The sequence below is a fragment of the Callorhinus ursinus genome, unplaced genomic scaffold, assembly GCF_003265705.2.
Source record: "Callorhinus ursinus isolate GAN/ISIS: 27379988/994484 unplaced genomic scaffold, GSC_fseal_2.0 scaffold1, whole genome shotgun sequence".
Taxonomy (NCBI): Eukaryota; Metazoa; Chordata; class Mammalia; order Carnivora; family Otariidae; genus Callorhinus; species Callorhinus ursinus.
In genome coordinates, this window is record NW_027397063.1 from 39,537,588 (window position 1) to 39,562,162 (window position 24,575).

The 24,575-nt window shown below is 37.4% G+C and overlaps 1 protein-coding gene across 10 annotated transcripts in view; it reads right to left on the reverse strand.

The window, feature by feature from the left end:
* The window catches only part of ABI3BP (ABI family member 3 binding protein), a 238,011-nt gene that overhangs the window by 89,097 nt on the left and 124,339 nt on the right, over positions 1–24,575 (reverse strand). For 9 of the 10 annotated variants that reach the window (XM_073892688.1, XM_073892686.1, XM_073892678.1 and 6 more), the window contains 12 exons: positions 16,594–16,659; positions 15,162–15,236; positions 14,522–14,596; positions 13,604–13,678; positions 12,624–12,695; positions 11,751–11,825; positions 5,759–5,839; positions 5,285–5,332; positions 4,145–4,207; positions 3,219–3,266; positions 1,708–1,767; positions 825–914 (listed from right to left, as the gene is read on the reverse strand). In XM_073892688.1, coding sequence (XP_073748789.1) covers positions 825–914; positions 1,708–1,767; positions 3,219–3,266; positions 4,145–4,207; positions 5,285–5,332; positions 5,759–5,839; positions 11,751–11,825; positions 12,624–12,695; positions 13,604–13,678; positions 14,522–14,596; positions 15,162–15,236; positions 16,594–16,659 — 828 coding nt within the window. The remainder of the gene's footprint in view (positions 1–824; positions 915–1,707; positions 1,768–3,218; positions 3,267–4,144; positions 4,208–5,284; positions 5,333–5,758; positions 5,840–11,750; positions 11,826–12,623; positions 12,696–13,603; positions 13,679–14,521; positions 14,597–15,161; positions 15,237–16,593; positions 16,660–24,575) is intronic. The other variant, XM_073892683.1, reaches the window with a different exon arrangement.

The window sequence follows — 24,575 nt, forward strand, 5'->3', positions numbered from 1 at the left end:
CAGTGCATTTCTCTGTTACCAGGACAGAAAAGGCCTGACCCCAGGAGGAAAAGAGAGTGTGCTGTAGCCAACTGGCTTAAATCCTATCATTGAAATTAGGCATTCAAGGTCCTCTTCATGGACCCATCTCAAAGTGGCATCACGGACCAAAATTTCTTGGCAGAAGCTAGGCGAACATTGTCTTTCCCCTTTCTCCCAATCAGGTTGCCCTTCTAATTCCTACCCTTCTGCTCTCACCCACACATATGGTACCTCCCTGCCTCTGTTGATTCCTGCCTATCCCTGCAACCGATCTACAAGCTCTATACATTTCAAGGTCCACATCACACTTAACGGCTTGCGGACTTTTTACTTCTCTTCTCTAAGAATTAACTGTGTGCCTGACAGTTGGTCAAACTCAATAAATATGTTGCTTCTGCCCATATTCTTTTATATCTATTTATGAACAGTGTCTACATAAGAAATTTCTTTCCTCAACCAAGTGAAGTCATTTGTTATTTCTAAACTATTTTTCACAGATGCTAATGTAGCCCTTAAAATGTGTGACTAAGTGAGCTAAATACGCTAGTTAGATCCTTAACTAGGTAAGTTTTTGATAAACCAGAATCAAAGAGAAAAATATAATTTTTCAGAGAAAGCAAATAAAATACAAAGGTTCCAAGAAGATACCAAGCAGCACAAGGAAATCACAGTTATTTAAATAGAGCTCTTGTTACTTAGGCTTTCACACCGAAGGGTCCCAAGAGCTATTAGGTGGCAAGTTAAACTGCCACACAAGAATCACATCCACAGGGTTCCACAGGTACCAGGAACCACATATTTACCTAGTTTGCTCTGAGATGCAGCTGGGCTCGGTGTGGTTTTATGTTTGGGACGTGGACGGCGTGTTCTTGGTCGTTGTGATGTTTTTGGAGCTGAAGAAAGGAAACTGGTTAATGTTGTCTTATAACTCCAGAAACTCAAGAAGGATGATACGTGGGTCTAGGTTTTCTAAAATTTTGCTAGATTCTTTTAAGCCTTAATAATTTATCTCTTTGGTTTTGGAATTTTATCATCTATATGCAAGAAATTTTGGGGCGTCCACTGACTGTTCTTTTGATAAAGAGTGTATAACATTATTCTAATAATCCAAAAAGTTTATTATTATTGGTGTCAGATTTTCAAAAGGGATCCTGACCCCAGAAACACAGCACGTCCATATCAGAGAGGGACCCAGGCTCACCTGCTTTTGGGAGATCGTACTTAGAAATTATTTACCTTAGACATACCTCCCATTAAACATTAGAATAAGCACATTTCTTTTCTTAAAATCATTGGTAGACAATAAAAATGCCCTGCCTATCTTAACACAACCTTCTATCCGTGTCCATAGAATTAAAATTGATGTTTTAGAGTAGCCACTCCTAATTGTATTTGAAATTTAGCTTTGCCACAGAACACTGAGCAGAATCACAGGCTCTGTAAAGCACCAATAAAGCTGGATAATATGGAAGATAGATGCTCTATACTAGCTGCATACAGGCTTAACCAAGTAACTAACTGAATAACTTCTTTTAAACATCCTCAACATTCAAAATGAAGAATAGAGTTGAGTGACAAGAGAGGGAGATGAGAAAATCTTAGAAAAAGAAAACCCCTTGACCAAAATAGCAACAAGACTAGACAATGGGCAGAAAATGCACTTGCTTAAAGATAAAAAGTCATTACCTAACGTTGTCGTGGGAGTCTCAGTTCTCAGAGTTACAGGTTCAAGGTCTGTGGCAGGAACTGACCAAAAGCAATAAACAACAGAGATTTAAGAAATATACAAAAAGAAGGAAAATATCTTGAAAATGAATCTTCTTTACCCTGTAATATTTAAAACGCATTTCTGAACACTGTAAAATAGTATTTGGTCTCTAATAACTGGCTGTACTCTGGTATCCATTTATCTCATAAAATAGACAAACCTTTTGTATTTTGCATCCCTATGAGGCCAATGAAAAGCTTTTTTCTGTATTTAATTATCTGATTCCAACTACATTGGAAACTTGGTTCTAAAAACATCTCAGTTGTCTAATATGTATTTTAAATTACTCTGAAAAACTGCAAAAGCTTCTGTTAGTATTTGGAAGGCTTTCACCACCATTGTTACTTGTTTTGAGCAACTGCGGTAGTGAGGAGAATCTTTAAAAATGTTCTCAATTAGCCTGTTTATTGGAGATGTGTGACAGTTATGCAGAAGATAAACTTGTGCCTTTTCTCCATAATAAATGGGGTACTCTTTATTATTTTTTTATTTCAAATGAAAAATTTGGGGATAATTCTTCAAGTGGGCAATAGAGATGATTAAGAAAAAAGTCTGAAGAGTAATAATTCAACTTTTTGTCTATATAAACAGGATTCCTGTAATTCTATAATATTCTGAAATGATTGAATTATGCATAGATATTAAATTAATCGTGATGTGTAATTCCTCGGATTTAAAAACTGGCGTCTCTATTTTTCATTAAGTCCAGAAGACTAAATGTAACATTTAACATCTTATCATGAAAACACTGTGAGCATTTGTATGGAGATTGCCTTTCGCTGACTAATATGTCACAGCAGTTGGTTTAAGCCACATCTGACAACATCTTATAGGGAATTAATGGAAAACATGGCCCACAGAAGAGATGGAAAAAGCGAGCGCAACAGGATGCAACGATATCCAAAACTGATTGCCTTCAAACAAAAAAGAGGATCCCTGTTTTGCTTGGAAATCAGTGTCACAAGATGAATTTGTCAGCAGAAACGTCCTGGTGCATTTGAATAGTACAGAATTAAAGAGGAATGGACTTTTGCGAGAAAGGAACAATTAGGTATTGTCTCAAGCCCCAACCAGCTTTTTAACTGCTTCTCTCCCATAACCATATACTATAGACACATAAAAGCAGAAATCTCAAAGATTTCCTGGATTGCAGGATGGATGTGCTCTCAGCCCCTGCGACTCTTGACAGCGTCAGTTGCTGCAAGCAATCTGAATCCTCTGAACGTGATCAAAGGAAGAATGTCATTCAGGGGTTATAAACTGAGCAGCAGAAGTAAGAATGTCTTTTGATGTTGAAAAGTTCCCTGTTGAAAATAATGAATGAAAAAGATGATGAATGACCATCATATACATAAGAGAATGCAGTTCATGACAGAGAGGAGAGGGGCGAGCTCAGAGAAACGTCAACCAAGAAGGAAGACATCATTACCTATGGTTGGAGAGGGAGCTTCCGTCTCAAATGTAACAGGCTTAAAGACTGCATCATAAAAAATAAACAGATACAAGTAAGCAAAATAAAGAGGTCTAAACTTTCACGTGCTCACTGATGCTTAATTCATAGGATACAGAACCTGGTTTATTCTAAGTTGATATAAATTGCCTTCTTCATAAGCTTATTATGAGAGATATTCTTACTAAATCAGAATTTTGTACTAACTGGAACCTTAGGAGAAAATTTCAATTGCAAAACAGTTGAATTTTTAGAACTGTTATATAAATATCTTATTTCAAAGGAAATCACTTAGGTAATAGCTGCTGTTTAAAATGTCATTAAGGTATTTTAGAGAAAGTCACTCTCTGATTATGTGCCTATAAAGCATGAACACAGTGTCAGCCTTCCCAGTCTTACCTAGTGGTGAATGCTAAAATCACTTTCAAATATGTTTCAGGTACAGAAAAATCAGGTTTCTATTACATACCCAAGTTCAGAAAACAAAGTCTAAAAATGTTAAGAAAGTGGAACCTGTCAGACTATCAGATGTGAAATTCACTAACTTCCTACACATTGGTTTGTTCATTTAACAATTGATGTAGTTACTTTGAAAAGATAATGAACAAAATAATATTTTGTTTTCTATGCTTTATAGAGTATGGCAAATTGTAAACATTTTCAACAACATTCCCAAAGAAAAAGCTTCTTAAACTAAAGCACTGGAAATCGTGTTTACCAGGTTTAGTTGGTGGCGTATCTGGTTGTGCTGGGGTTTGGGGTTTAGGAAGTAATTGCTTTGGTGGTTTTGAATCTGAAGGAAGTTCCTATAATTAGTGTCATAGCAGAGCTGTGAATGTCAAGATTAGTGTTACTTACACACCATTTTCCTAGTTATAGATCAAGGCAATGAAAGTAGTGATTACCAGGCTGGATTTGAGATGCATCTGGTCTATGTGTGGTTTTAGGTCTTTTGGATGGTTTTGATGCTAAAGAGAAAGGTATTAAAAATTAGCATAATGATCATAGCCGTAACTGTCATAATTAAAGACACATATGCTTGAGCAAAGATCCTATATAAATTCACTGGATATACAACAAAATTGCTTCCTGGGGTATGGGAAGGATGGGAAATGTGTCCATTTCTCCTGCTTTTTCAGAAAGGAAAAATCTTTAGGAAATGCTCAAAATGTGCCTTTGAGCAAAGTAATAGAACGATAATAAGACTTTTTTTCTATAAAAGTAATTTCAGCGATGACAAGTACAATAGTTTTCTTTCTTAATTCTAAGGTTTTACAGCATAAAAATATTAAGTAGAAATTTGAAACTTGCTTATTTGTAGGAGACCTGGAAAATAATCCACAAACACTTTAAATTATACAGAAGGTGACATGGCTACAGATTTCTGGAATTTTCCAAAGTAAAGCAGATTTATTGTGAATGCTGAGAAATTATAATGAAATAATAACAGTCAAATAGCATTAGTACCCAAAACAATAAAACAAGTTTGGGACTTCTAATGTTCTCAAGTTACAAAGACCACACTATTTTCATATTTGACCCCAGAACAAGAACGGTGTTTATGTCTCTAGTTATCAAAATATACTCAAAAACATTCTTCAAAGAAACAGAAAGCTGAAGAAGCCATTATTTCATGCAGCTTTTTAAGAGGGAAAAGATCTTACAAGTTGAATGAGTAAAGCAATGAAATGATAATCATGGCACTGGAATAAAATTTTACCCTTTGTCAAGTCCAGGATGAGCACAGAAGTCCCTGTCTGAGAAAGAGTAGAAGGTTTTCCCGACAGAAGGACATGGAAGGAGAAAGGGTTTGTGGGGAGCCAAGAAGTTGCATCTAAGACCACAGACCTTCCTTAAAGGAGCACACAGGTAGGATTCTTCTAGAAGTCTCCTATCTTCAGGCTCTTCAGACCCAGATAGGAAACGTGAGGAAAAGCATGGAATGAAATTGTGATGGAGTGGTGGAACTGCAGTCATGCCTGGGTGGAGAGTAGGAAAAGCAAAAGTGACATTCCGTGAAAGCAACTGGAGGAGAGTAGAATTACCGATTGTGGGCACCAAGAGCTCCAGAGGTACTGTAGCAGGTTCCAGAGCTAGGGAAGCAAAAAGCAAGAACACTAATTATATCAAGCAGCAGCATCTTGAGGAAGGAAATATTACTCCTCATTCTTAAGCCCTATGTTTTCTGAATGTGATTTTCCCTTCTACTTTTCCCGTTTACCCCCTCTTCCTCTTGCTTTCCCACACCCCATTTGCCATAAACCCGCATCCTATGTGAGATTTTTAGGGTGCCCTACTTTAATAATCCACTTGGTGGGCAGCCTACTCCTGTGTGTACCTAATAGTTACAAGTAAAAAATAACAATATATCATAAACATAGGAAGGATATATGCTTAAATATAAAAATCAACTCTACTGGTTCTTAAAGCCCAGCTATTTCGGTAATAGGAAGCTAACATATCAAAAACTACCATGTTCCATTTTCTATGCTAACTGGAACCCTGAACGTCACATTTACCAGGTTTGGACTTGGGCACATCTGGACTAGGTGTGGTTTTAGGGCGGGGGCGACGACCTGGTCGTTTGGTCTTTGGTGGAGCTGAAGAAAGAAAATTAGCTAGTTAATACAAGAGCAGTAGCTCTAAAAACTGACAACAATACTACATATACCTTAGAAGCGCATTTAAGTCCTTTGGCTTATTGTGGGTATATACCCTTCTGTTTTGCAACTTCCTATCCTCATTTACCCAGTTAAATGAGGTCTTTAACGTACCTACGTACGTTAAAGAGCTCCCTATTCTTCCATTTTGAGATGGAAAACTCAAAACTTTGTAGACCTTAGAGAAGACAGTCTCCTGAAAGTTTTGATGGTGTATGTTTAACAGGAACATGAGAAAGGCACCTTTAAGGAGCCACTAGGGATACAAATTAAAATTTATTTGCCCTAAGATTCAAAAGGAGAAGTTTTTCATTTAGCATTAAAAAGTTTACAAGTTAACACAGCATGTATAAAAAGGCTTTGAATTCAGAAGTTATTTCAGGCAAGACAACTTTTTAAAAATGAGATACAGTTTATAAAACTAAAGAATTAAAATTTTTTTTCTCTGCAAGTCAGAACAAAGAACACACGCACACAAATGGATATCAATGGATGATTCCATTGATGTGAGCCTGGTCCTAAGATACCAGCAGACAGGAAAAGAGGAAACAAAGCTCACTGAATAACTGTATTATCGAATGTTGAAGGTTTGGTTTCCAGAGTTCCAGGTCCTAAGAGTGCATGAAAACCATCAGGAAAGAATCAAAATCAAAGGAAAAATGATGAAACCTATTTAGATATGAAAAATCCTTGATTTCTCATTACAAAGTTGAGCGATTATAAATGGTGAAACTTTTACCCATGTGAGATAGTCCTTTTTTATTTAAATAGATTCCTGTGTTTTTAGACGAAATGAACAAAAATGTAGTCTTGTCAGTTAAGTTTGGAAGGAGAAATGGAGAAAACAAACAAACGAAAGCATGATTCTCATTTGGAGGACATGAATGCAATAAAGTGACCAAAAGTTTGTGTTATGAAGGAAAATATGGGTAATTGGCTGAGATGGCACCAGCAGAACACATTTTTTGCTCTCTTGAAGAAAAAGAAGCTATAAATATTGGGGTTAGGTTTTCTATTTCTCTTAATGAATTGTCTAGTGACACATCAGGATGTTTAGATCTGGAAAGATCCTACTACTTTTCAAGAAAATCTGCGAATGTTAGTTTTGAAAGTAAGATAAACACCTCTGAATGTGAAAACACAAAAATGTCTACAAAAAGAAGTAAACCAAGGTCCTCCCCTGGAAACAGCTAGGTTAAAATAAGCTCAGGACACAGTACTCAAATACAAGGAGGATGACACAGAATGTGTCCGATCAAAATCAGTACGGTTTTCAGAACCTCTGCTTAGTAAAGCACAAGCGAAGACTGTATCTTCTGACCAAAATGGCTTAAATAAAGACCTGAAGGACAATTAAGAAATTTTTAAAAAGCCCGAGCTAAGGACAAAATTGAACATAAAGGGTACTAAAGGAAGAGGTTTCTTTTTCACTCATCAAAGGCAATTTGATTCATTGCCTCGAGTTGACTGTGATGGTGGTAGAGTCTGAGGTTCTGAGGCTGCAATAAAACAGTTATTATCAAAGGCCATGCTGAAGATCACCATTTAAGACAGAAATTAAATGTCCTTTACTCTAAAAGCTGTTCTTTCACTGGTGAACAATCAGATGCTATGGCTTATTACACTAACGATCAATCAACCCACATCCTTTCCACAAACCACAATAAAACTAAGAAATGAGAATTCGGTTTTTTGTTGATTTTTAGCTATTTTCTCCACTACCCAATATTCTGAAGTTTCCTCCTAGTGCCTGAGGAGATATTGCTCTAAGGGGAGCTCAGGATAGCCTCTCCAAGGTTGGCCAGAGTGTCCCATTACCTGCCATTTTGTTTTCACGTAGGATGGTGAGGTTCATCCAAAGAAGTGGGAAGAGGCAACAGAAACATCAGACCTATAAGCAGGTCTGAGATCTGTTAGTTTTGGATGATTTTCAACCTGGCTGGACCTGATACTCTTTCACACACACACACACACACACACACACACACACACAAAGGAATTGAACATGTGGTTTAAAAAGGTATAAAGGGCCTCAAGTATTCCTATGTTGTTCCTCATATTAACTAGCATTTATTGCTGGTGAACAAATTGGTTTACATATGAAAATTAGTCCATTCTGGTTAGCAAATCAAAGTCAAAAAGTAAGCTCAGATTTCATCACTTAATAAAATATTATTTAAATATTCTGAAAGATAACAATCCTTCCAAAGTTTTTCAAATTGGCAGTAATTAAATGATACTTCATGCTGAATACAGTTTGGTTACAATATCTGTTTGTGCTTTTAAAATGATCATCTAATAGATTTCTTATTCTACAGAAAAGAATTCTTCTCTTTCAAGAAGAATATAAAAAAGGAATTCAATTTTTGAAAAAGAAAAAGTGAAGATTCTTCGCCGTTTTTTTCTTACAGAAGGAATTAACATAGCACCCACCAACAAGCTTAAAAGAACTTAAATCATTTTGTCACTTATTTTTTTTTTAAAGATTTTATTTATTTATTTGTCAGAGAGAGACACAGCGAGAGAGGGAACACAAGCAGGGAGAGTGGGAGAGGGAGAAGCAGGCTTCCCGCGGAGCAGGGAGCCCAATGTGGGGCTCGATCCCAGGACCCTGGGATCATGACCGGAGCCGAAGGCAGACGCTTAACGACTGAGCCACCCAGGCGCCCCACTTATATTTTTTATACTACATTTACCAGGATGATGTTTCTGGACTAGGGGCTGTGGAAAGATTTGGGGAAGTAAGTAGAGACTCTTTAGTATCTAGAAAATAGAAAATATACCAACAAATATTGCAGGTAGAGAATTTTCATTTATTCTGAAAGCAATGTATAATAGGTACAAGGTGTTACTGAAAGGTGGCATTAGCATGTCTGTGGCCAAAAATAAATTTTTTTTATTTCTCAAGAATTTATCCAGAAATAGATTAAAATAGATAAATGGCAAAGCCGAAGTGATATATCAGATTGAAGTACACATAGCAAGGCAAAAATCGTGTGTGTGTGTGTGTGTGTGTGTGTGTGTGTGTGTGTTGTGTGTAAGAGAAAAAGAGAAAAAGAGAGAGGGTGGAAGGAGTCTGGGTGTCTCAGATTCTACAGGAGATAGGGTAAATAAATAGTAAGTGTCAATACATTAAATATAATAACTATCAAAAAAGTCCATATCTGAAAATAGCAACAAAAATTCTTTTTGAAATTTTGAGGCTGTAATTCATGTCTTAATTTCTACCAAGTTGCCTTCTAAAACTGTGAAAAAGTAAGATTTGCTACTTGTAGCATCTTTTAGAATTTCCAGAGATTAAAGAATGTGGTCTTATGAATTTTCTAAAGAAAAATCTGCATTTTTGAGTTCCTGACTGAAACGGAGATCAAATAGGTATGGGGCCCTCAGTTAAGCTTCCAATTCACCTGTACAGAGAAATACTAAAGTCAGCGTTTATTAAAAGCAAATACATCTTCTGACAAGGTTTCCTCTATTTTATAATTTTAAGGTATTGTGGATAAAGGAATAAAAATGTTAAGCGGCAAGCAAATAACTACACCACTCACCTCAGCACAAAAGAAAAATACACCTGGCTCATGATTTGTGACTAGCAATGAGAAAAATTTACAATTCTATCCACTGTGTCAGAGAACTGTGTAAAAAAAAACATCTATAATTGGAAGTCTCTCCTTTTTTTTTTTTCCTAGTCTGTTAAAAGCCTGAAGAGCTGAATGTCCCTGCCATCTTAAAGGTTAACTATGAAGGAAGCAGTTTTCATTGGAGGCAGACAAGTTGGGACATGATAGATGGTGGGATTTTCAAGAAAGGGGTGGATTATGTTATAAAACAAGCCAAATCCAATGTGGGTTTTTACTTGTTAGTTTAACCACAAAGGAAAACCAAAGGAAAAGCAATCTGCATGGAAAGTGAGATGGAAAAATAACAGCGTGTGAGGAGAGGGCGGGGAAAAACAATGAATCACTCAAGTGAAAAAAGCGTCTGGTGGTTTCTTTGCTCTCCTGAACCTTGGCTAGCAACAGAAATCTTCCACAGAGCTATAATGGTGGCCTGCCTTAAAGTAAAAATAAATACATTTTAAAGAGCTAGAACCCAAGTACTGGTTTGCAGAGATTAGTTACTCTGTGTTGCCTCAGACCACCAGAGGTCAACTTAAGTGGATGTAAATTTAGGTGCAGATTTGAAGTCATAATACTTCATGCGAGGGGGAAAAGCGAGGCTTTTCTTAGGTGATCAGAAGGTAGAAATCAGAGGAATATAAACTCATTAGCTTTCAAATGATTTGCCACGTGGTAAAAGGAAATGTCAAATTAAGAAGTCTCTTTGCTCAAACAGCTTAGAATGATAAGAACACATCCTCTCCCCTTATTTGTATGAATGAATTTCTTCTAAACATTTCTTTAGAAACCAGTGAAATTACTAATGTAACTAATCATGTTTAAACTGTTAGGAATATCTGAAGGCTTTTTTTTTTTTTTTTGCTCTTTTCAAATTTTATCTTGGTGTAATAACAGAAATACTTAGATTGGAGAGACATTTATTTATATTTGGTGGTCTAAACACTCGGTAATATGTCTCAATCTGCTTGGTAATAGCCCTCTCTTCAAAGTACAGCCTAAGTATAACAGTTATGACCTTTTTCCAAAGCCCTCTAAGCATGATTTTTAAATAAACATACATTAAACCCTTCTCTCATACAGCTGTTGAAGTTCTTTGATTTAAACTGTTAAGGTTCTTGAGTTTCATTAGCTATGCTTCTTTCTCCAAATAACCCCTCTGAGTAAGAATACTTCATTCCATTTCTCTGACTTGTAGACCTCACCCATGGTCACAGAGTCAACTACACTCCCTTTGCCTAATCCCCAATTTCCTCCAGTCTGACACCTACACCTGGAAATCTCACTGCCTCTTTAAAAGGAGTCTTGAGATTTCTTTTTCTGAGCAGTTACATTCTTCTTCCTTACCCATTTCACTGCAAAAAAAAATAAATCATACCCATTTAAGTAGAAAATCTTTTGTTTTAATGATCCAACTTTGTAAACACCCATTAATGAAAAATCCATAGAATGTGATAGTGAGAAAAACCCTGGAGATAAGGGTTTAAAATTTGGAGGAAAATGATTTTTATTGACAGAGTTCTTGTATATAAGGGGATACTTAGAAGTCAATATTTAAACTGCTGTAGAGATTCTGAATAGATAGAAAAAAATGAAAAGTTTTGTCATTCAATATGTCCGGCCATCTATATGCAGGGGACTGTCTCTGTTATTAATTACGTAAATGAAATAACCTCTCCCTGTGAAAGAGCCTTCTTTTCTTCAGCAAAACATCATTATCTCCTGAGAAGTAAACAAAAGTCAGTGTTCAGAAATCAGCTTCATCTCAGAAAGAAGTCTTGGAGCATTAGGAGAATCCGACTTTTTCTAATCTTGCAGCTAGAGAACTGAGAAGCCCTAAAACAAAGGCAGAGTTTTTAGGGGATGGAAACACTTCTCCCCTTTCATGCTGAAAGGCTATTGTTCAGTGTGATCAGAATTCCAGTCCACTCTGGTATTGGAAACTATTTCTTGGTCCTAGACAATGGAGTCCTCAATCACTCACATCCCTCTATTTCTATATTTTCTGTGATAGTCATGAACAGAAAGATCCACCCAACAGCTCAGAACAACACTGTGATAATATCAGAGGGGCTGGTTATAATGAGATCATTTCAATGCATTTTTGCACTTTCCATGGAAAAATTGTATCAAATAACAAAATACAAATCAGAAGTCATTGCTCCAAAGAGTGGCATGAAACAATTTTTCAACCCTACTTTTGGAATTAAAAAAAAAAAGTTCAGGGTAATTACCAGGTTTGGTGGGTGTCCCTTCTGGGGTGAGAGGAATTTTAGGTTTCAAAGAAATAAATTGTGTTTTACTGGGAGCTGGAAAAGTAAAGAAAATAATCAACAAATCAATATTTAAGCATTTCAGTGTCTAAAACCACAAAAGGAAAACCTATACTTTAAATGGAACGAACCCATCATCTTGGAAGGTTTTTGGAAATATTCCATTTGAAAGACTATTTCACAGACCAGCATTTAATGGAAAAACAGTGATAAATTTTCATCTGGTTTGGAAAAAAACATTTCAAGAGTATATTTGAACTAACAGAAACAGCATTGCTATAAATAGCCACAGTAACTACACAAAGAAAATTATTCTATTGCATTATTTAAAAAAAAAATCAATATAATCATCTTGTACCCTTACTTCACATTTCTCAGCCACATCCAAGTCTTTAGGCATGTTTTAAAATGAATAATCACTGGTAGGTAAAATGCCATGGTCTGCAGTATAAAGAAATTCTACTAACATCATAATAGAATACTGTTCCTCCAAAGGAAGTCTGAGCTTGAACTCGAGGGCCTCCCTCAAAAAAAGTGGAGGACTGTGTTTAAGACTCCGCTTCACATACAATGGTGGATGGAAGAGGAGGCGGCCATGGTGGTTTGCCAGCGTTCCAAGGAACGGGATGATAGCTGGATGCGGAGTTCACATGTACTGACTGTGGGGCCACCTACCAAAAACCATGAAAGCCACCAAGCTGCTGTAATTTATGAGATTCTCAATATTGTTAAAATGAATCAATTAGAACAGAGACTGAGACATTACACAAAAGCTAAAGCACTGGATTTTCATGGTCAAATGAAGTAACGCATCTACCAAGGACATATCATTACCCAGCGTTGTCCATGTAGGTTCAGGGCTTTTAGGAATTTTAGGTGTAATTGTCCCAGGACTTGTGGTTCTTTCTGGTGATGGAAAGGAAAAAAAAATTAAGATATCCTAGAGACAATAAAAAGCTATCATGCCAAGAAGAACTAAATGACCCTTTCGAAATCCTGTCATATTTAGCTGTCAGGGTTTACAAATGCAGTGAGTATAAGTTTTGGCAAATAATTTGTAAGTTCAGTCATAGTAGTAAAGGCTATAAAAAACTGTATTTATCCTACCATGGAATAAGCAAAACTTGATTTGTTGAGCATGATTCTGAGTGTACTATTTGACAATGAAAAATATTACTTCCAGAGAAGCTAGCTGTTCCATGCAAATTCTGTGCCATAATGTATGTTTATGTTGTTCCCTCTGCCTTCTAATTTGTCTGAACCCTACACATATTTTGAGACTTACATCCTCAACTCTTTTTTTCTCTGAGCTTCCATACAAGTATTATAGTCTCATAAGAAGATTGTATAGTTTTATGTTGATCTCATTCTTTATGCCATAAGATCTTTCTAAGATTATAAGCAATTGGACAGAGGGAGTCATGGTCTCTCCTGTTAGCCACTGCCCCTGTTCAAAGCTGAAAACATAGCAGGCACCCAAAACAAGGACTGTCAACCTAATAAAAACCTAAATATACACGCATACCAAGGAAATGAATTTCACTATATATCTTACTCTCTAGCACTGTGACATTAGGACTTGTTTCTGGGTTTATACCAAAATTCACACGCAAGAACATCACTGACATAATTTTCAATAAAGTCTTCTTGAAAAATTGACTTCTGTTATTTTGAATTATTCATCTTCAGTAATTTTCAAATTTTGTAAAGAAAATTTGACCTATAGAATCATATAACCTCTTCCTATGATAAGGAGATGGACATTCTCTATTTGGATTTAAATACCCTGAGAGGTTAAAGAGGCAGTTATTTACCAGGTTTGGTTCTTGGTGGTTTGGGCCTGACGCGTCGTTTAGGTGTAGAAGGGATAGATGTAGTTTGCTGGGCAGCTGAAAGAAGATTTAATATAGCTTTGATAAGAAATATTTTTCAGGGGCCAATCAGGTTATAACTGTAAATTTGTAAACTTCTTGAATACAAGAACTACTTTTTATTTCTTTGTATCCCCAAAATGCCCAGCACTGTGCTTTATACACAGTAGATGCTCAATAAATGTGTGTGGGGCCAAAATGAATTGTCTATATAAAAACTGAAGGTACATTGTTGAGCTACAAGTACTGGGAAGTAGGCACTCTTAAGGGATTTAAGAACACAAGGTAGAATTAAGAATGCAAAAGATAATTTACTGAACAACTGGGGAGAAGCACAAATATGTGGAATTTGAGAATGGAAGTTCTGAACTGCTTTAATTCTGTAGCTCATGACTAGCCTCTGCAGGAGTTAATGGACTTCATTATTCAAATAATTTTCTATTAGAGAATATAGGCTGTGTTAGTTCTTTTACCCATATTTCCTCATTGCAGAACCTACTTGGTGCTCTTTATATTTAGACGACTTTGAGAAAAATACTCTGACCAGGTGGTATCTAATTGTGCTAAAGAGAAGGAACTATAGCCCCAAATAATTATCATCTGTAATTCCATTGCAGTTTTCTGGTAAGCAAAGTTGAAAGGATTACAGAAAGAAAATATCTCTTTAAATATATGGACACCAAGATTATGGGAATTCTTTGAGAATTATCCCAAGGCAAAGTTTGACAGATAACCCAGTTCTTGGAAGAATTTCATGGTAGAGAATGAAGGGAAATGTTTACTATTGAAAATATTCTGGAGGTCCAACAACACTTTCTCTGTTCTTTCAAAGTACACAACCATAAAAATGTCATTAGTTACCAGATGTTGTAGGTGGCATTGCAGGACTGGTAAAGATTTCCAGTTTTTGAGGGACAAATGGTGTTTCACTTGGAGCTGAAAACACAAACACCCCACCCACCAAGTAATTCCAGTTACAATGAGGTATTTTAGGAGTTTTAACATGCTTTTAGATGGTATTACAAAGCACATGCTACACGTACATGATTAAGTATGAAAAATGCATGTAGTCTTAAAAGCTGGTGGATGAAATCATGATTTAAAGAAGAGAAAAGGTCAGAATGACAACTGTTCAGTGGCTGACTCCAGGCAGGCTCAGTGCATGGAAGAGAGATGATACAGGCCACAAACACATGAATGAAATGAGATGATATGGATGACGAAGAGGTCCATGCAGTTTTCAAAGCTTTTCATTCCTTTAAAGATGGAAAAAATGATCATCTATTACAGTTCAAAAGAGAGAGAGAGAGAATGCCCAAAATGGAACATAAGTTGCCTGCATTACAGCAAAAAAAAAAAAAAAAAAAAAAATACATTCAGAAATAAGAACAAAATAAATGATTAGATGTGATGGAATGAAATGGTCATTTGGAAGAATGGCATTCACATGGATTTTCTTTTGATGGAAAATAAAGTAGGGTTTTTCTGTTAAAAACATTACCCAGTGTTGCCCTTGGCTGTTCAAGAGTTCTAGAAGTTTTAGGTGGGACAGAGTCCAGAAATGGATCACTTGTTGCTGTTGGAATAAATGTCAACATTTATAAAAGCAGAAGGCCCCAAGAATAAAACACAAATTCATGAGTAATAAATTATGCCTCAGATGGGGAAAAGTATCATGAACACTTGAAGGAGAGGTGACCAACATTTTTAAACTAGTGATTTATTAGGAGCTGAAGATGAACTCACTTTTCAAAACATACATACTTTAAACATTAAAAACCATGATAAAAACAATGTTGCATATATTTAACTTGTTTTCAACTGGTTTTTCTGGTTTCTCACTTTTGTTTCTTAACTACGAGCCAAACCCACTGTTAGCATTCTATTTCATTTTTTCCCCTTATTTTCTGCTGCTATTTAAAATTATTTGCCTTTATCAGGGCACAAATAATGCCAAGATAAGGATAAATATACAAAAAATATAAGATATATATCTATGTCTAGCAGAGACCAGTCATATTTTTTTTAAAGATTTTATTTACTTACTTACTTGAGAGAGCAAGAATGAGAGAGAGAGAGAGAGAGCACATGAGAGGGGGGAGGGTCAGAGGGAGAAGCAGACTCCCCGCTGAGCAGGGAGCCTGATGTGGGACCCGATCCCAGGACTCCAGGATCATGACCTGAGCCGAAGGCAGTCGCTTAACCAACTGAGCCACCCAGGTGCCCGAGACCAGTCATATTTACTCTGAATCTCTCATGGTACCTAGTTTAGTAGGTGCTTAATAAATTCTTGCTAAAAGGAACTATTAGATTGAGTTAAACTCATTTGTAGAAGGATCAGTGAGTGAATGTTAAAGATTAGACCCAACTGGACTTCAATAGACAAATGAATGACATGATTGCTCTAGGGCAGGATTTTTCACCTCAGTACCACTGCCATTTAGGGATGGATAATTCCTTGTTGGGTGGGGGGAGAGGGGCTGTCCTGTATATTTGCAGGGGTTTGGCAGTATCCCTGGTCTCTACCCACTTGATGTCATTACCACCTTCCCCAGTTGTGACAATCGAAAATGTCTCTAGGCATTGAGACATTTGAGAACCACTGCTCTACAGAAAACTCTCTAAGAACCTAAAACCTTCTTCGAATGCTATTGATAATAGAGCAATAGGCCATTACATGACTTTGGCTCAGTGGCAACCAAATCTATCTGCATCTCGCACATGTGGCAGAGATTATTACTGATGGATATAAAGAAATAACCACTCAACAGAGAAATGGGTGGAATTCATCTCCCTGACACAGACAACCATTTCCCTCCCACAGAGCTCTAAAGGCTGTGCTTTCTCACTCTGCAAAGATCAAAGCGAGAAGTAGGTGCAGTGCTGTCAGAATTATCTGGCATCCAAAGAAAGCCTTGAGAAGCTGGATGTACCTGTGTGGGGTTCTGACATTTCAGGCTCATCTGATGTCGCAGGGCTTGAGAAAACATCGTAAGCGGCTTTTAAAAAGAAAAGGTAAAACAAAAGAGAAGATGTTAATTTTGATTAATTTTAAAAGGTTTCATGACATAATTTAATGCTGGTTACAAGAGAATCTTGTGTAGGTGCCTAGTGAATGTCGGCTCTGGGCTACTGGTCTTGTCACTAACGCGTGAGCAATCACTAAGACTTGCCTCCAGTCTTTTTCCCCTGAACTAAAGCTTTTTCTACAGTGAGCTGGACACTGGCCTCGAGGGTGATGTGCACATAGTGCTATATATTTACAATGAAGTGGTTCCAGCTCTAAATCAAAGAGCTTCGAAAACTATAAACATATATGAGTCAGACGCAGTTTGAGGAGAGATTTCCAAAGAAGGAAAGAGCGGTCACACTGAAGCTTTTTGCACAGTCTACTGCTTAGTCTTCCTACCTGGTAAAAAGTTACCACCGTGGAATCTGATGTTTGGACCGCACTTTTCAGTTTGCACAGCACTTTCTCACCTATTGGCTTATTTAACCCTCTCAACATCCCTGAGAAATAGGTGAGGTAGACATCCTCCCCATTTTCCAGATAATGGGGTATTATCTCCGTTTTCTAGGCAACAAAGTTGAGATTCACAGCGGTGAAGACAGTTGCCAGTGGTCCCACACTGGGATTGTCAAGTTCAGCGTATTTTCCATCCCATTAATAGGGCCAGGAAGAGCCGAGTTAAGACCAGTGCTCTCCTCTTGCACCACAGCTCCTGCCTCTTTACCTAGAAGCAGCTTTCTTTTCTATATTCCCTGTAGCCCTTTTACAGACTAGGTGGATTTCAGGATCAATTTCATATACTACCTAAAATAAAGAAAGCAGGGCGACCTTAAAAATAACGGTTGATTTCAACACAGGGATACATTTCATGTCCATGTAAGAGTTGAATCTGTAAGCAAGAACAGCATCAAAATAAAAATGTTCTGTTTTCCGCACAAAGAGCGGTCACTACGGTAATGGGAGGTGTAGACAAGGCATTGTTATGAGGTAGATGTTACTTTCCGTACGCATTCAAAATGGCTGTACAGAAATAAACTAAAAAGGCAGGAATTCACAGGAAAATTTACTTAGCAATTACTTGTAGTCCAGTGACACTGTCGTGATTTTGAGCCCGTGCTAGGTGAAGGTGGAAGAAAGAGAATATCGCACCGCGAGACACAGAGAGGCAGTTCATAGTGCACCACACACGAAAGAAGCAGGAAATAGATTTCAATTCCCGTGAAGGGGAATCTACTGCTTTGCAAAATCTTCAAAAACAGAAAGAACATCATGAGTCATGCAAATGTTCTAAGAGTAGATCCATTACATTGTGATGCAAAGTTTTCTTGAGCCTTGCTACAATTTTAAAGGATCAGATAAGAATGCTTAACTTTTTTTTTTTAAGATTTTATTTATTGAGAGAGAGGACATGAGCCGGGCAGGGGGGGGGGGGGGGTGCTGTTGCAGAGGGAGAGGGAGAAGCAGGCTCTCCAGGACCCCAGGACTGTGACCTCAGCCAAAGGCAGACGCTTAACCAACTGAGTCACCCAGGCGCCCCAGTGACTGACCTTTTAAAGTACAAAAATGCTGACAGTTGTTGATCTGAGGCTTGTGTTAAGCCAACTTCAAGTCATGGATCTAGCAGAGTCAGCTCTATCTGATTCTAAACAAGTTAGGAAAACTTTACCAACTTGTATTTAAACTTCTCATACCAGAAATTATAAAATGTTTGACTTTTATTTATATCGCTGTTTGCTTTTGAAAAATGCCACAACTGTCTCTTACCCTAAGTCCCACATTTCCCTTTTATCTAGTAACGCTGAACCATCTTTCCTAGATTCTGTACTTTTTGTCCCAAGAGATATTTATTTACCCTCTTTCTACTTTTATTCTGGAGGTTCCAAGCTAGGCTGCCTTCTTCCCTCATGTTATTCCTAGAATGCATATACTGGAGAAAGAAGCCCTCCTTGCATCATCCAATGGCCACTGTGGCTCATGTCAGGGACCTCTAACTTCCAAACATTTTCTCAAATATACTTAAGATTAGGGGCTCCTGGGGGCTCGGTCATTAAGCGTCTACCTTCGGCTTGGGTGACGATCCCAGGGTCCTGGGATGGAGCCCCGCCTCAGGCTCCCTACTCGGCAGGAGGCCTGCTTCTCCCTCTCCCACTCCCCTGCTTGTGTTCCCTCTCTCATTGTCTGTCAAATAAATAAATCTTTAAAAAAAAAAAAAGATTAAAATAACACATCTGCCAGGAGGCTTGGTCTCTGCTATTTCTGTTTCTGGAGTTTCTGAGAGTTGAGTGAGTTAAGAACAAGAGGGCTAACAACTCACAAACACCTCTTGTTAGCAGTTTTATGTTGTTTGGGCAGCTTTGAGAGACACCCCACCACCTTGCTTGGCTCATAGGTTAAACATGCTTTTTTGACTTTGACGTAATAGATGTTGGAGGAAAAAAGAGTGTCAGAAATGGACTTCTCTAAAAATCAACAGCTCTTGATTTCTTTACAAAATTCCAGAGTATTTCTATACCAGAGTAAAATGTGTGAAATGGTTAGACATCCCTGGCTTTTTAAAAGGCTACTCCGGCTATGAAAGTGATAGCCAAGAGTTTAGAGCAAACCCTTATATTTGTTAGACACTCTACATGCTATGATGCATTATTGTTTAGAGGCAAACATCTTCTATCATCAATGTTTACTTCAGTGGATGAAATGCTCCCATGTGACGTTAAGCACATTCTCTAATCTTGCATTCACAGAACATAAATGGGACCAAAAGTTGCAGAACCAATCTAATGTAAGTAAAGTAGGTAGTTCAATTCAAAGGTTAGAAAAAGCAATTATTAACTTTCTTTCAAAAAACAGTAATGACTAATAACCAAGTTTTACTTTTGTATTTTTCAGAAAAAGTATTAGTATGAAATAAGGCATACTACCATTTGCTCATTTGCTCACAACTTCCTAAAACCACATTGTTAGAGTACATGTTGTTGGCTGTATATTTCTAGTTTGTAAAAACTGATTAGATGCAAATTCCATCATAAAAATGCTCTGGTATTGCTCTGGAAACATATGATGGCACACAGATAAGGCATTTCCAATTACCAAGAATTTATCAACTTATTTTCGTCAAATTCCCTGAATATTGGTAACCATGTGAAAGACTTTCCTTTTTAAACAAATTCTTAGATGAACGATCTCATTAGGACAGAAATTGCATCAGTCATGCTCATTAAGCACCCCAAGCTTTATTTTACCCCAGAGTCTGGTACATGGTAGAAACATGATAAAATTAATAAAAATAATTATTTTATTAATTAATAGAATTAATAGAGTTGATCTGCAAGATGGCCATTATAGTGAACAAATAACAGTGGGTTTGACAGCTGGGTAGTTTATGCTCTTAGGACAAATGGAAAATAAATGAATAGGTCCCTTTAATTATCTTACGATACACATATGTATGCACACAGATCTCTTCCTCCACTACACAATTAATCACCTGCCACATGCTTACGTGGCCATCCCCTGCCATGGAAATAGAATCCTAAAAACATATATGAAGGAGCAATGGGAAAATACCACAGGACTATCAATAAATAGGTAGATGAGACAAGCATTTATGAACACCACACACAGAGTTCTCAGTACCACTGAAATAAATAAATAATGCTTTCCTCAGTTTGTGGAAAAATAAAATACCTCTCTGGTTGGCCTTGAAATCTGTGAAAACAGTGCCTACAAGAAAATGCTCCTGAAGCAAAACCAAAGGCTGAGGCTGTAAATCTCACAGTGAATCTGTAAACCATCTGCTGCCCTTGAATCCTATTTTCCGACTCTCAAAGCATCAACAACACAACTCATCCCTACTTCTTCTCCTCTCTAGGGCTTCATCCAGTTGGGTGGGCCAGATCTGCACCCATCAACACCTCACAAGGAGGCAGTAAGATCCAGATGCAGATAGAGTTCAATCTCTTTTCAACCACTCCGAGCAAACCACCTGTGGCCACAACTTTCCAACCAGTATACCACTCCTCGGGTGTGCTGGTCATTCAGCTTTCAGCTCTTTAGATGATGTAGAGAGCTTATGTGCATATTGTAATTTACTGAAGATCTACACAGTACTGAAAATAATTAGTGGATTCCCAAAGTGGATTCGAATGAGGAGACTGAGGCGGACCGTTCTCAGTTCGGACCCCCTTGTCAAGGGCAAGCCTCCAAAGAGAACTGTTTATTGTTCAAGGGGGAGGAATTAGGTCAGAAGAAGGAGTCTTCTTAGTAATAAGTCACAGTGCATTTGGAGGGAAAAATCGGTTATTCTGGACACACTGGGGAAAGAACAGGCAGGACAGTTTTCTAAGGATGAAAGTAAACATGTCGAATCATCTTGGGTTATAAAAAGAAACCATTTTCTTTGCTTGAATTGGACTTTAAATCTTCCTGGGACTAAGTGATGGTCTTTTTAAGGGGATGATCAAGGAAGTCAAGGAGGCTTAACACCGATGACATTATGAAGCCAGAAACAAAATGCTGATTTCCATCCCCCCCCCCCGCCATGATATAAAGAGAGTTAGAAATCATGCATGTGCCCCAGCTATGGGATGATATAGACGCAGCATTTATGCTGCTTCTCCCTCCTCAGATGTCCATGGAAAAACACAGTCCATTGGTCACGCATCATTTTACTTCCTGAGCCTAGAAAGGGTCTCAGAGTTTATAGAATGATTAAGGCTGCCACTCTAACTCCACAGTGTGGCTGTGTGATACATTCGTGCCATGGGGTGAATAGGACATCAGACCATTCCATGGGGGACAGGGTCTCTTTAAATAACAATGCACATACCCTTTCCATTCTTCATAAAAAAATGTTTAAATAAGTCAAATGAAGACCCAAGAATCATTTGATACACTCATATATATGTGAGCTTAGTCTTTTTATTTTCTCTCTTCCTTCTTTCTTCCTTCCTTTCTTTTTAGTAATTTGTTGTTATACTATATATTATAAATAATATATTATTTCCATTTTATAGGTGGGGAGACTGAGGCTCTAAGAGGTTAAATCACTTGTCTACATCACATAACTGCTAAATAGTTGAGTTGGTTATTAGCCCAGCTTTGTCTCACTCTATAGTTCACAGATTAGTGATCACATTTGCAATAAGATTGAACTTCAGAAACTGGCCAGCCTTTCTCATAGACCACTTAATATTTCTTAAAAATCTAGAAAGTACCTGACCCTAATAACATTTAATTAACTGTTGGGAAGCTGTTCAACAAAAAATTTCAAAGCAAGCTGTATGATATTGTTTCACTCTTGGAGTGGTTTGTTAGAGAGAAGCTTAGGAAAGAAGTGAATGCCGATCTAGTTTTTGCTCCTCTGCCCATTCACGGGCAAGCAACTTACTTATCTCCTTAAAAGAAAATGATAGCTCTCTTTACTTCCAGGGACTTCTGGAGGATCAATATGATGGCATATATACAACCCTTTGAATCTCTTAATAGAAAAAAAATACAAATTTGTCCAAATACAAAACTGTATTATTCCGGTAAAGAGGTAATCCAACCAGTACATGTACATGCATGCAAATGCAGAATTCTTTGTGGGGAGTGGAAGGTACTGAGAGCTCTTCCAGAACTCACTCTATAGTAACACAGAAATCAGGCAACTGGCTATTTACCGATAGAACTTAAGACCAATTCTATTGCATCATCAGAAAAATGTACTTTTCTTAACGATTGTTAAAAGCACTTAAGTATTTCTAAAATGTGGGCAACTTTCTTTTAATATAGAACTTATTTTAAGAAGTATGGGGTCTTTGTCTGGTTTTGGGATCAAGGTAATGGTGGCCTCATAAAACGAGTTTGGAAGTTTTCCTTCCATTTCTATTTTTTGGAACAGTTTCAGAAGAATAGATATTAATTCCTCTTTAAATGTTTGGTAGAATTCCCCTGGGAAGCCATCTGGCCCTGGGCTTTTGTCTGTTGGGAGATTTTTGATTACTGCTTCAGTTTCCTTAGTGGTTATAGGTCTATTCAGGTTTTCTATTTCTTCCTGGTTCAGTTTTGGTCGTTTATACATCTCTAGGAATGCAGCCATTTCTTCTAGATTATCTAATTTGCTGGCATATAGTTGCTCATAATATGTTCTTATAATTGTATTTCTTTGGTGTTAGTTGTAATCTCTCCTCTTTCATTCATGATTTTATTTATTTGGGTCATTTCTCTTTTCTTTTTGATAAGTCTGGCCAGGGGTTTATCAATCTTGTTAATTCTTTCAAAGAACCAGTTCCTAGTTTCATTGATCTGTTCTACTGTTCTTTTGGTTTCTATTTCATTGATATCTGCTCTGATCTTTATTATTTCTCTTCTCCTGCTGGGTTTAAGCTTTATTTGCTGTTCTTTCAGAAAAAGACCTCATCAAAAAGGAGAATTACAGGGCGCCTGGGTGGCTCAGTTGGTTAAGCGACTGCCTTCGGCTCAGGTCATAATCCTGGAGTCCCGGGATCGAGTCCCACATCGGGCTCCCTGCTCAGCAGGGAGTCTGCTTCTCCCTCTGACCCTCTTCCCTCTCGTGCTCTCTATCTCTCATTCTCTCTCTCTCAAATAAATAAATAAAATCTTTAAAAAAAAAAAAAGGAGAATTACAGACCAATATCCTTGATGAACATGGATGCAAAAATTCTCACCAAAATACTAGCCAATAAGATCCAACAGTACATTAAAAGGATTATTCACCATGACCAAGTGGGATTTATCTCTGGGCTGCAAGGTTGGTTCAACAACATCCACAAATCAACGTGATACAATACATTAATAAAAGAAAGAACAAGAACCATATGGTCCTCTCAATAGATGCAGAAAAAACGTTTGACAAAGTACAGCATCCTTTCTTGATCAAAACTCTTCAGAGTATAGGGATAGAGGGTACATACCGCAATATCATAAAAGCCATCTATGAAAAACCTACAGCGAATATCATTCTCAATGGGGAAAAACTGAGAGCTTTCCTCCTAATATCAGGAACATGGCAGGGATGTCCACTATCACCACTGCTATTCAACATAGTATTAGAAGTCCTAGCCACAGCAATCAGACAACAAAAAGAAATAAAAGGAATCTGAATCAGCAAAGAAGAAGTCAAACTCTCACTCTTTGCAGATGATATGATACTTTATGTGGAAAACCCAAAAGACTCCACCCCAAAATTGCTAGAACTCATACAGGAATTCAGTAAAGTGGCAGGATATAAAATCAATGCCCAGAAATCAGTGGCATTCCTATACACCGACAACAAGACAGAAGAGAGAGCAGTTAAGGAGTCGATCCCATTTACAATTGCACCCAAAACCATAAGATACCTAGGAATAAATCTAACCAAAGAGGCAAAGAACCTGTACTCAGAAAACTATAAAATACTCATGAAAGAAATTGAGGAAGACACAAAGAAACGTTCCATGCTCATGGATTGAAAGAACAAATATTGTGAAGATGTCAATGCTACCTAGAACAATCCACACACTTAATGCAATCCCTATCAAAATACCATCCACTTTTTTCAAAGAAATGGAACAAATAATCCTAAAATTTGTATGGAACCAGAAGAGACACCAAATAGCCAGAGGAATATTGAAAAAGAAAAGCAAAGCTGGCGGCATCACAATTCCAGACTTCAAGCTCTATTACAAAGCTGTAATCATCAAGACAGTATGGTACTGGCACAAAAACCGACACATAGATCAATGGAACAGAATAGAGAGCCCAGAAATGGACCCTCAACTCTATGGTCAACTCATCTTCGACAAAGCAGGAAAGAATGTCCAATGGAAAAAAGGCAGTCTCTTCAACAAATGGTGTTGGGAAAATTGGACAGCCACAGGTAGAAGAAGGAAACTGGACCATTTCCTTACACCACACACAAAAATA